The sequence below is a fragment of the Gobio gobio genome (assembly GCF_949357685.1).
Source record: "Gobio gobio genome assembly, chromosome: 5".
Classification (NCBI taxonomy): domain Eukaryota; kingdom Metazoa; phylum Chordata; class Actinopteri; order Cypriniformes; family Gobionidae; genus Gobio; species Gobio gobio.
In genome coordinates this window covers 26,474,458-26,488,136 of record NC_137101.1, presented here as the reverse complement: position 1 = coordinate 26,488,136, position 13,679 = coordinate 26,474,458, and the positions used below count along the sequence as shown (strand labels likewise).

General features: G+C 36.8%; 2 protein-coding genes across 4 annotated transcripts in view; both read left to right on the top strand.

Annotated features, from left to right (window-relative positions):
* Window positions 1–13,679, top strand: part of taf3 (TAF3 RNA polymerase II, TATA box binding protein (TBP)-associated facto) — a 996,662-nt gene that overhangs the window by 80,574 nt on the left and 902,409 nt on the right. The window lies entirely within an intron of this gene.
* The window catches only part of b4galnt3a (beta-1,4-N-acetyl-galactosaminyl transferase 3a), a 58,537-nt gene that overhangs the window by 40,831 nt on the left and 4,027 nt on the right, over window positions 1–13,679 (top strand). For 2 of the 3 annotated variants that reach the window (XM_079816916.1, XM_079816917.1), the window contains 6 exons: window positions 3,668–3,845; window positions 6,290–6,513; window positions 10,081–10,234; window positions 10,336–10,408; window positions 10,527–10,680; window positions 10,862–10,988. In XM_079816916.1, the coding sequence (XP_079673042.1) occupies window positions 3,668–3,845; window positions 6,290–6,513; window positions 10,081–10,234; window positions 10,336–10,408; window positions 10,527–10,680; window positions 10,862–10,988 (910 nt within the window). Of the gene's footprint in view, window positions 1–3,667; window positions 3,846–6,289; window positions 6,514–9,371; window positions 9,465–10,080; window positions 10,235–10,335; window positions 10,409–10,526; window positions 10,681–10,861; window positions 10,989–13,679 lie in introns of all 3 variants that reach the window. The other variant, XM_079816915.1, reaches the window with a different exon arrangement.

Genomic DNA, 13,679 nt, shown 5'->3' with positions numbered 1-13,679 from the left:
ACCTTTGCTCAGTGGGAATTATCAATAAAAACTAAGATAACAGAAAGTCAATCTAATAGGTAAAAAGGGAAGCTGATAATGCTTTTGTGAAGTTGTGTCTGAAGTCTGTTGTGTTTCTCTGTCCTTCAGTGATTCTGCTTGTTATCATCAGGAGTCTTCAGTAATATTCAGTCATTACTCTATTAATCACTTAATTATCTCATTAACTCCAACACTGATTCAGTTACATTTAACAGCCTGTAGTGTGCACACTGAGCAGTGTTAAGTTCATCTGGGCTAGCCCATGTGGGGCCTACATGGAAACTGAGGACAAAACTGACTGGGCCCCAGTTAGACAGCCCAGGTGACACCCATATGGGCCCCACATGACTCTGCTGGCTGGGAAATTGTGTAAAGTTTATTTGGTAGATTTGTGTTAAAATTATGAAAAAAATATAAATGGGAATTTGTCATTTAATAAAATTACATAAATCTTAAATTTTGGGTGAAATATTTCTGTGAGTGTAAATTATCAGCAAAAGTTAATTTAAAAGTGAACTAATCCTTTAATAGCAAAATTGCTATTTAGCCAATGTGATAGGCTACTGTTGTAGGTGATATAGCAATATTAATAGATAATGGTGGATTTGAATTAATGTAATATAACTGACTATAACACTCTCGCTCGTATCCAAGGTAAATATCAACACTATCATCCTTTACATGTGTTTTATTTAACTAAATACATTGTCATCTGATAAAACGCATGCGCAGGTTACTTTTCTTGCGCACCCAAGTCCGTGTTGCTTTCACATTCACGTGAATCGCGGCACAGTTCCAGCGCAAGTTGCACAACCGAACCAGCTACTTCAGGCAGTGAGTTTTGCCAACGAAAGGGTCTCAGATTCCGAGCAATAGCTTACACCGTAGCATTTCATTTCTGAATCGGCGGTTTGAACAAATTGGGTGTATGATTGAATGGACTTTAAAGAGAACCATTTACTTCACCACTGAATGAACGAATCGAATGAATGAATGACTCGATTAGACATTTACTTCTGGTAGTTTCTTTAGAGTACAATTTCATATTTCTATATTAATAAAAACAAACATTAAAGGCATAGTTCACCCAAATACATTTATTTCTGAAGCTACTTTTTGTAAAGTCTATTCGATTTTTTTTTGCACAATAACGACTTTAAATTATAAATTAGATTAATTTATCAGCCAAATTTGATTAATTTGTGATTTATTAGATTAATTAATCTCCACATTGTGTAATGAATTAGATTAAACACAATTAAATACACACATGCATGTATTTAAAAAATATTTATTTATTTAATATATAGATTATATATATGTATATATAATCTATATAGTCTTAAATATATATATATATATATACATTTTTTTTTTCTTAAATACATGCATGTGTGTGTATTTATGTATACATAAAAATTATACACAGTACACAAACATATATTATGTAAACACAAAGTTTTATTTTGGATGCGATTAATCACGGTTAATTTTTCCCCAGCACTTATATATATACACTCACCTAAAGGATTATTAGGAACACCTGTTCAATTTCTCATTAATGCAATTATCTAATCAACCAATCACATGGCAGTTGCTTCAATGCATTTAAGGGTGTGGTCCTGGTCAAGACAATCTCCTGAACTCCAAACTGAATGTCAGAATGGGAAAGAAAGGTGATTTAAGCAATTTTGAGTGTGGCATGGTTGTTGGTGCCAGACGGGCCGGTCTGAGTATTTCACAATCTGCTCAGTTACTGGGATTTTCACGCACAACCATTTCTAGGGTTTACAAAGAATGGTGTGAAAAGGGAAAAACATCCAGTATGCGGCAGTCCTGTGGGCGAAAATGCCTTGTTGATGCTAGAGGTCAGAGGAGAATGGGCCGACTGATTCAAGCTGATAGAAGAGCAACTTTGACTGAAATAACCACTTGTTACAACCGAGGTATGCAGCAAAGCATTTGTGAAGCCACAACACGCACAACCTTTAGGCGGATGGGCTACAACAGCAGAAGACCCCACCGGGTACCACTCATCTCCACTACAAATAGGAAAAAGAGGCTACAATTTGCACGAGCTCACCAAAATTGGACAGTTGAAGACTGGAAAAATGTTGCCTGGTCTGATGAGTCTCGATTTCTGTTGAGACATTCAGATGGTAGAGTCAGAATTTGGCGTAAACAGAATGAGAACATGGATCCATCATGCCTTGTTACCACTGTGCAGGCTGCTGGTGGTGGTGTAATGGTGTGGGGGATATTTTCTTGGCACACTTTAGGCCCCTTAGTGCCAATTGGGCATCGTTTAAATGCCACGGCCTACCTGAGCATTGTTTCTGACCATGTCCATCCCTTTATGACCACCACTTACCCATCCTCTGATGGCTACTTCCAGCAGGATAATGCACCATGTCACAAAGCTCTAATCATTTCAAATTGGTTTCTTGAACATGACAATGAGTTCACTGTACTAAAATGGCCCCCACAGTCACCAGATCTCAACCCAATAGAGCATCTTTGAGATGTGGTGGAACGGGAGCTTCGTGCCCTGGATGTGCATCCCACAAATCTCCATCAACTGCAAGATGCTATCCTATCAATATGGGCCAAGATTTCTAAAGAATGCTTTCAGCACCTTGTTGAATCAATGAATCAATGCCACGTAGAATTAAGGCAGTTCTGAAGGCGAAAGGGGGTCAAACACAGTATTAGTATGGTGTTCCTAATAATCCTTTAGGTGAGTGTGTATATATATATATATTAACCTAAAACAAAATTGGAATCTAAATAACAACTGGTCAATCACATGACTTGTGTTTGTTCTATATGTTATGAATAATCGACAAAGAGCTGTTGAATTATAAGAAAAAAATGATGCACATCTTCGCGGAGTGGCCGTTACACCTCAGGTGTTCATTATTTTTTCTAATAATTCAAAAGTCAATTATTCCGCTTATTCTACGGTTACCACACCTCAAAACATTTTTCAGATGATATATTTTAAGAAATTTGTCAGGCTCTTCTGTGTAGGATTAATTTCTTACTCATCTCATCTCATTCCGAGCCTCCGTTACTAATTCTAAAATTTTATTTTAGAGCTAGTAACGGAGGCTTCAGCCACTGATAGCAGACTAATGCAGATATTAATGCAGAGAGAGAGAGAGAGAGATTAAGTGTGTAGTGCGTCTCTCAACAGTGTTACCAACCAGCCTCTCTACAGCGAAACTGACCTGCCTGGAACTAATTTACCTGTGCATTTCCCTGAAAACACCTTAGATTGTTTGTCAACCAATCAGATTCAAGCATTCAACAGCCTCGTAGTATAAACATGCTGAAAGTACGAAGAATTTTTCTGCCCACAAGCTGCATCCCAGTGTACAATTACACAAAAGTGAAAAAGAGAGGAAATGCATTTAAACCTCTTTGTACACCTGACATTTGAAACATTTGAGACATTAAATCTATATCATTAATGCTACCCTACAGTATAGAAAAATGGTTCTTATTATGAAGACAGTCCTTTGTGAAATAGACTTCTTTTTCTGAACCTAGAGTGATTCAACGAACCATTATCCTTACAATTGTAGGATCCAATTATATACTACAGAGCAAATGTAATAATTACTGAATTTATATAAAAATCCAGGTGAAGGTCCTTTTTGGCAACGTGTCTATGATGTGAAACCCCTCAATGCTGCTTCAAAACAAACTGCAAATGTGGCAAATTCCTGCAGAGCAGCTGGAAACATTGTGATTTCCCAAAGTCATGCCATGCGCATCGTTAGAGCTTTTTTGAAAGCACTGCATTCAAGAGAAGAGACACGGTAAGTTTGTCCAGTGCTTGCCTTTTTTAAAAAAAAAATTACTAAAGAAAAGTCTATAAAAATGGGAGGGGGGATTTTAATTTTCTATGAAGAATTTAGCTTTTTTTGTTTGTTTGTTTAGATAATAAAAAGATGATGCTCACCCTCAAGCCATTCTAGGTGTATATTGACATTCTTCTTTTAGACGAATACAATTGTAGTTATATCAAAAAATGTCCTGGCTAATCCAAGCATTATAATAGCAGTGAAAGGGAGCCCAAAATTTGAAGACCAAAAAAGTGCATCCATCCATTATTAAAGTAATCCACACGGCTCCAGAAGGTTAATAAAGGCCTTCCGAAGTGAATGGAGGGGTTTGTGTAAGAAAAATATAACACTTTATTTTACAGTGTCCTTGTTACATGTTGCATGTACTTACCATTGTAACAACAGTAAATTATGCATAATTTCATGCAACTGACCCTCAACCAAACCCTAATCCTACCCTAACCCATAGCTTCCAGCTGGCCAGCCTTCCGTATTCAACTTACGAAGTAAGTGTAACGCCTCTCGCAGTTAAAAACTATTACGCCAAGTTTGATGTCATCGTCGCGCCAGTTACGCTTTCTTCGTAAGTTTAATATACGGAAGGCGGTCCGTCGGAAGCTAGATATTTTACTTTATAACATGTTAAATATGGATATTTTTCTTACAAAAATCCATCGATTTGCCTCAGAAGCCTTTATTAACCCCCAGAGCCATGTGAATTACTTTTATAATGGATGGGTGCACTTTTTTTAGGATTAAAATTTTGGGCTGCCATTTACTGCCATTATAATTTTTGGAAGAGCCAGGATAACTCTGATCGTATTCGTCTGAAAGAACGGATATACACCTAGGATGGCTTGAGGGTGAGTAAATTATTGGGCAATTTTTATTTTTGGGTGAACTATCTCTTTGTGAATATTGTTCACACTTTAGATTAGGGTCCAATTCTTACTATTAGCTATGATTTTGCCTCAATTAACTCCTAATTACTGCTTATTAATAGTTAGTAAAGTAGTTAAGTTTAGGTATTGGGTATGATTAAGGGATGTAGAATATGGTCATAAAGAATAAGGCATTAATATGTGCTTTATAAGTAATAATAAATAGCCAATATCCTAGTAATATGCATACTAGTTAAAAGTGAGAATTGGACCCTAAACTAAAGTGTTATCAGAATATTAAACCTTTTACTGATTGGCTTATGAATATCTTGTACATTTACAACATTCAGTTGTGTTGTTTTGATGTTGTTTGTCAACATATGAAATATGAAAAGACACATCTTACCCCCAAAGTTGTCACTTTTAAAAATAATTTTTGTACAGATATATTCTATACCAGTGTTTTCCAACCACGATCCTGGAGGCACACCAACACTGCACATTTTGCATGTCTCCTTTATCTGCCACGCCCATTTCAGGTCTTTGAGTCTCCACTAATAAGATGATCATTTGAATCAGGTGTGTTTGACTAGGGACACATGCAAAATGTGCAGTGTTGGTGTGCCTCCAGGATCGTGGTTGGGAAACACTGTTCTATACAACCTGTAGTCAATAATTGTATCCCTTAAAACTCCTCTTTGATCACCAAAACTACATAAAAACGTTTTTATTTTTCCTGTCAAAAATGTCTTCATATACCTTAAAATAGCTTGAATGTAACTCTACACCCTTTGTAATTTAGTATATGCGGAACCATGAATATGCAAATTAGCCCCGTCTTCATTTACTCGCACAAACTCAGAGATTCACTCAGCCAACTTTACTGTAGTAACCGCTGCACAAAAGTATCGCTCTTTACAATGTCAGGCACATAATGACTAATAATGTGTTGCTAATGTTACACAAACCATGTTCCCATTTGCTATCTCAGTCTGCCTTCTAAAAATAAGCATCCTTAAACGCTTTGAATACTTACAGTAGAACAGTAGAACGTCAATGGACAAAGGCATATAGTTCATCATAATAACGTAATATACGTCATATACACAATTCACCCACTATATTGCTAAATGTAGCTGATTTTCATATCAACAGAAAAATATACCAGGAAAACGGGCTTCTCTTGAGACTTCACTGCTTCAGAGAATTGTTAATGATATGCTAAAGAAACACCAGCGATTTCAAACCATGTTTTTGAGACTGCCTTTGGTTCACTGCAGATTTAAAAAGAAACTACTCAGCAATGGTGTTGACTTATGAATTTGCACATGGTTTGTCTTGAAGCATATTAAAAACACCACATAGACACCAAATAATATTTTCACCACAGGGTGAAAGTGACAGTTTAAGAGACAGTTTATCCTATGCTACATAGCAAAAGTATGAGGCCTTTTGTTTAAACATGACAATTCACAAAGCAGGTGTGGTGTGTACTTTTGGCATTATACTACTTACTGTGTTCTTCCATCTCCACAGTGGCTACTCCCTGTTGCGTGTGGTGAATGTTGTAAGGCGTGAAGACAAGGATGTTGGCAGCCGTTATCTGGTGGAACTGGAACTTGTTGGCCAACAGGGTCAGAAAGTTCTTGTTTCACGTTACGTTTATGAACAAGCTGAGGATTCATCAAAACAAATGTCTCTCTGCAGTCCAAAAGCATTCAACTGGAAACCAACTGCTACTGTTCATGTAATTGTGGCAGGTGAAACTAATCAGATTTATCAATATCTGTCTTGTTGGAATTACAGTAGGCTAATTACAAAACTACAAATTCGATATTCAGCTAGGAGCTATGTCTTTAGACTCCAAATGCGCAACACACCAAAATAGATCCAAAAAAGATTAAGCTATATCAAGCAGTCAAGTAGCTAGAGATCCGATATCTGAATGAAAAAAATTTAAATTGAAAATTTTATATTTAGCTTGTCATTAGGAGTGCTTTATGCCTTCAAGGGTGCATATATTAATATGAATTCTTAAGGCACTTTTTTAGAAATAACTTGTCAGGGCAACTCCCTAGTGCTATTACCCATAACAACACGTTCTCACACCCAACTCGTAACATATTGACGCTTTAGCACAGGGTACCCCTTGAGCGTCATTTTCTGACATGCACAGTACTCCATTGATTTCAGTTGTTTGTCCAGTGCGTCAGATAAAGACGCATTTAATTCTTTGCATTTGTAAAAGTAGACGTGATTTTATGAATATTTATAGTCTGCTTTTATATTTTGGAGAAACTAACCCCACACCAACCCTAAACCTACCCACTTCTCAACAATGATATAAAACACTTAACAGGCAAATACAAGTATGTCACGGGTATTTATTGCAAAAACTGACCAAAAACAGTATAAAAGTATTAACTCATGTTGCATTCCAAGTCTTCTGAAGTCAAGAAATCATGTAAAGAACAGAGTTGATCTTAATGTTTTAATCACTGAAATGATGATCCCGCCGCTCCGCGAATGTTTATACTGCGAAAAATTATACTGGCTGATCAAATTGAGAATCACACTCCAACATGTCATAATGGCAAAATTATAACCCAATATATAATCTCATCATGATAATAACATTCCCATGCCCAGTGCGTCTGTGACAACACGGCTCCGTTTCAGTGGATTTGCGTAATTTTTTTTGACAAAACAACCATTGACAAAAGCAGTTGCCATTTCAGTTGTTTAGAAACTAGTCTTGTAATTAGCTTATAATACTGTGTAATTTCCAAGGCGACATAAAGAACTGAAAGCTGACTGTGTTGTCGCTTGTCTCGGCCAAAAAGCTGTGCTTGAACACACTAAAAGGACTAAAGTCGACTGTCAACTAGCGTGTGCATTCTGCGCCTGTGTGTATGTAAATATCTGTCCATATCAGCAGGTATCATAGTCTATATCTGTCGAAGAGGGGAAACTAGAACAGCAGATATACAAACCATAACAAAGCAGCATTTGCTTACCATTTTGAATATTAGGCCTAATCATGATGATCACATTCTTCCTTCCAGTCAGCTAAGATTATTAAAATATTTGTGCATTCAAATGCTCAGGTAAGATGACAGCCTTCTGTCTATCCTATCTTGACTTCTTTGCCTGCTTTCATCACTTTAGCTTTTATTCTCATGCACTGACTCATTCGCTAAGCTGAACAGCCAATCAGAGTTCTCTCTCTCACCGACGACCCGACGCTGATTCTACATGCTGAATCGACCCCAAAAAAACCCTGATGTGTCCGACTAGAGCTAACAGTGCAGAACACACCGGAAAACTAAGCCGACCGACGCTCAAAAACGGCCCGGCGTTGCCTGGTGGCCGACCGTCGGTTTGGTGTGTCGTGGCCTTTAGGCGTTAGGGTTCGGATTAGTAGAATAAGTTGACATGTAGTTAAAAAGGTGCTTATTGTCAGTAGAATGTCTGTTAGGGGAGCATCAAAATAAAGTGTTAGCAAATATTAAGCAGACAGTCTACTAATACGCTTATGACTGCTAGTTGACATGTTGATCCCAGTTGATCTGTGAACGCAAACATGTCCCGAGGTAGGGACCTAGTAACATTCCCGGGATCAGTCAGGGAACACGCCCTGTGTGAACAAAAAGCAGGAGTGGAAGCTAAGTGAAACGGTACTCGATGCGCTAGTTAATGGTTGAATGCACATGCATGGTTTCTCAAGAGAAATCGCAGATCATAAGCAAACTTAAGATGCTGCGGAGACATTGCACATCACATCCTGATGTCACGTGTCTTGGATCTTTATGGTCAGTGTTGGGGGTAACGCATTACAAGTAACTTGAGTTTCGTAATATTACTTTTTCCAAGTAACTAGTAAAGTAACGTATTACTTTTCAAATTTACAACAAAATATCTGAGTTACTTTTTCACATTAATTTGACTAACAGCTCCACTGCCCGCATGTTGAGAAAAATAAGTGCAGAGGCGTTGTGTGTAAACATGATGGTTATTGTAGTTCTAGACTAAATGTGAGCATTTATTTATCTCACTTGCACAATAAAGATTCTGTACTCCTCAAAATGAATAAAATCAGTCAAATGCAAAATCAGAATACTATGCAAACCTCCAATCATTAAATGATTAATAAAAACAACTATTATTATGCATTTAATCTACCTTTATGTTTAATTTACCAATATCTTGCTGCTGACTAGATTTTATTTTTTTTTATTGGTAAAACTTTTTTCTCCTGCATCCTATTCTACCATTATCCAGAATGGCAGCACAGCAGAGCTGCGCCCTCTACTGTTCATGTGTGAATTTGCATTTTTACCTCAGCCTGGGGCTTATCATTTCAATTTTGGTATGAAGAGGTCTTTACCGTTGCACAAAAATATACATTTTTTGTTATAAAAAACAAAAACAAGCCCAGCCCAGGTGAGAAAAAGTAACGTAACGCATTATTTTTAACTCAATTAGTTCCTTTTTAAGGGAGTAACTCAATATTGTAATGCATTACTTTTCAAAGTAACTTTCCCCAACACTGTTTATGGTAATGTGTGTGAACAGACCATAGACTGTAAAAAATATTTTTTACTCTCTTCCATTGTAGCCGCCAATGTTAAAATATTATCTTGGAGCCCAAGTCTGCGCAGTAGTGAGCATGAAGTGGAGCTGCGGTATCTCCTACACTCCCGCAGAATCGGTTAGTACCGTTTACTGCAGAACAATTGATTATGTCGGTGCGAAATAAACAGTTATGGAATTGTAGAAATGAACTACAATTAATTAGAATGTAATTAATAACTAAAAACAAACTTATTTAAAAAACAAACACTTGAACTTACATCAGCGTGATGAAAACTACCTAAAATAACAGAAACCATCTTTGGAAAACATTAATTTGAAATGTAATTTGATTGTTTAGTTTGTCTCATGTGCCAATCGATTACATAGAGAAGTTGCAGGTTTATGAGCTATACTGTATCCAGCCACCTGGGGGCGATCAAAACATTTTGGCTTCACTTTTCAGGACTTGGAATGCGCGCACAGATTCTAGAAAATCGCTGGCAGTGTGAATGAACCAAAATCAAACGATAACGGGACAAATTCCACATTTCAGTGTAAGGGGCTAAAGTTAGTAGAATGTCTAAAGTGGACTATCGAAATAAAGTGTTACCAAAATTCTAAAATTATGCCAACATTATAAAGCAAATGCACCTTTTCTAAACTGAATTCAACAATACTTTGATTTGCATCATCCGATATTTTCCATGCATGTGTTCAAATTCTGAATGTAATCTTCATTTGTCTCCAAACAGTGAAAGATCAGGCCAGGTGGATCATACAGTTTATCAGGGAAATGGAAAAAGTGTACAGAGCAACTGGGGACAAAAACTTTGTTGTGATAATTATAGACTACAACAGCTCTGACATTGATATTGAGAAAAGACTCAAAAAGGCAAAATTGCCCAGGTAAAACACTTTGTTTTAAACGTTTTTGTACATATGAGTGTGTTTGTCTGTGCGCAATATCAATGGCTAATTTTGTCAACATTCACACTGCATATATACAGTTACAAGTTTAAGAAAATGGAGGGTAATTTTCAAAGAACAGGTGGCCTTCAAGCTGGAATAGATCTTGTTGAAGTAGGTAACCTCATTTTAACAATCAAAGACCTTCATGTTTCTGATGTCTTACTCCTGTAAAAAGCTACTTTTTCGGATGAATGAATGTAATGTTTTAATTTTGGTCCTTCCCCCTTAGGATGAGCACAGTATTTTGTTTCTGTGTGACCTGCACCTCTACTATCCTGTGAATATAATAAACAGTATACGAAAACACTGTGTTGAGGGAAAGATGGTCTATGCTCCAGTTGTGATGAGGCTGGATTGTGGTGCTTCACCAAGAGCCCCGAACGGTACTGGTCTCCAAGTTTAAATATTACCTTAAACATTTACACTATTGACGATAATATCCTGCTTTGAAGGCACTGTCACATCCTTCAGGACATGCAAATCTAGTTCATGCTAATGTACTCTTTATTTGATTTTCAATATGGTATAGGTTGATTAAACTCAACTATCTATGCTCTTTCGTAGGTTTTTGGGAGGTTGCTGGTTATGGTTTGATGGGAATCTACAAGTCTGACATAGACCGTATTGGTGGCATGAACACCAGAGAATTCACAGACAAATGGGGGGGTGAAGACTGGGAGTTAGTAGACAGGTAATGAAAGCCTGTTGTCTTTGGCATTATTAAAATATTCCTATTGTTTCGTTTTTGCTAATTGAAAGAGTTTTTCAGGTAAAGAAATACTTTTGAGATGTATCATATCAATGATGCACAACCACATTAAATCAATAATCAGTCTTCCAGGAAAAGCTGTTTTATTCTACAGGAGTGGGTCACCACCATTTTTAAATCTCATGACTAACCATGTCACGCAATTGCTTGTTAGTACTACTACTAAATTAAGATACTTCTGATGAAACCCGAGAGCTTTTTGACCCCTCATAGACTGCAACGTTATTACCACTTTCAAGGCCCAGAAAGGAAGGAAAGACATTGATAAAATAGTCCATGTAACTACAGTGGTTCAACTTTAAAGTCCTCATGAAATCAAAATCGATCTTATTTACTTTATTAGCCCACATTACAGATCTTAGGGTGAACAATTAATCCGTGCATTAATTAAGTTAATACACATAAAAAAATAGTTTGCCGTGGTAATCTTTAATCAAAATCTGAAAAGTAACTTCCGGTCTTGAATGCCGTTCCCTTTCCGATGACGAATATGCGCCGGCTTGGGTTTGAATATCCTTAACCCTCATTTGTGCTTTGGGGTCAATATGACCCCAATCGACTTTTCTTTAGCTAAAAATAATGGTTCCCTATATCTCAGTGGTATGAAATCTTGTGACTTTAACACAAGTTATCTAACCATACACACACACAAAAAAACTGGGCTTGATTCGGTTGTTCTAAAGGTATGTAAAAAAAAAAATGTTTTTTATTTTTCTTTTGTCAAAAAAAATATATAAATCCAGAATAAATCTGAATATTTCCATACCACAATGAAGTCCTGGTACTATAGCACAAATGTAATGTGGAACAAACATGATCACTTGCACACACACATGCTCACACACACAAACACACACACAAGTGTGACTCCAATTGAAAGCATTTTTTTTTAGAAATTGACAAATAAAATCAATAATTCCAGCATAAATCTGAAAATTTCCACACAGAAATGAGGCCTGGTACTAGAGCAAAAATGCAATGTAGAAAAGACATGCTCACTCAAACACACACACACGCGCACACACACATACACACAAACAGGTATGACTGCCACAGCCAAATAAAATCAGCCACAAATGCAGAACTAAGATAAAAGGGGTAAGACCTAATGCACACACACATGGGCGCGCACACACACACGCACAGCACACACACACTCGCACGCACACACACACACACACACACACACACACACACACACACACACACACACACACACACACACACACACACACACACACACACAGAGAGAGAGAGAGAGAGAGGTGTGACTGTCACAAAGAGCATCTGTATGGAATTTGTCAAATGAAATCAGCAAATTAAATCATTTGTCAAATGAAATCAGCTATCAAATGTTCAACTTTGAGAAAGTTTACTCTGAGATCTAAGAGCTGCAACTTTGTTTTGAAAATAAAGAAATTGTTCCCACACGAAAGGTATAAAAGAGGGTCTTTGGTGTCCTGCACACAGTTCATTCTGTGGCAGTATGGCAAAGAAATACACTCTCCTGGAGACTTTGGATTACTTGCTTGATTCAAGAGAAACTTTAGGTGTTTCTTATGTGGCGATTTCTGTGGCAGACATTTCAAAACGCATCAAAAACTACCAAAATTCTACTATTTGAAAGAATATTTATTTTTAATGTCTTGTATAATGTTTATACATGTATAAATTCACAAAATGCATTACAAAAGTTATGATATGAGCAGTTGGCCACATCCAGTAAAATGAATGGATCCCTATTGCCCTCTGCTGGGTCTCTATGGACAAAACAATTTCTTTCTTAAATTGTAATTCCTTCAGGTTTGTCTTTGACCAACAGATGGCAGAATTGTACAGCTAACACCTAGATCAATATCCAGAAACAAATTATATTTAATTTAGATCATCATTTAAGTATTTTTTTCATAAGAAATTTATATTTCACACGCAAGCTAATGGTATAGTTGAGGAATTGTGTGGTAAATAGGTACAAAAGTACTTTGTATATCCTAAAACACAGCATTACTGTATAGATGAGAAGTAAACAAAAAAAATAATATATTATATGTATTATTAAAAATGTAAATTTTTTTTACAATCATTCTTTAAATTTTGGGGTCATATTGACCCCAAATGCACTGAGTGTAAACAGGAAACTAAGGACATATGAGGGTTAACCACTCCCCTCCAACCGTTAGTCTGCTATGAGCCTGAGATGGAGAGGAGGAGCGCTGAAGTGAAACCCTGCCCTCTATTCAATATTCCGTTTCGCTTGGAAATACGTCAGAGCACTGAAATAAAATCAGTTGCAACTTCCGGTTCACTGGGACTTTAAATTAATGAACCGATGATAAGACTTTTTGTGTAAAAATAACGACTTTATTCAACAATTTCTTCTCTTCCATCATGTCAGTCTCCTACACTGTTCATGTAGTAAACACAGTGCAGCGCTTCCGGGTTCTGTCGGCTCACTATTGGCCAACGGTGTTTATGTGAGTTTATGCCAATCAGTGGCCAATGCTGAAACAACGTTTACTAACCATTTAAAATTTACTTTAAAAAAAAAATGTATGCATAATTGAAAAAAATACGTTATGTGGAATCGTCAAATAATTTTTTTCAATTATGCAT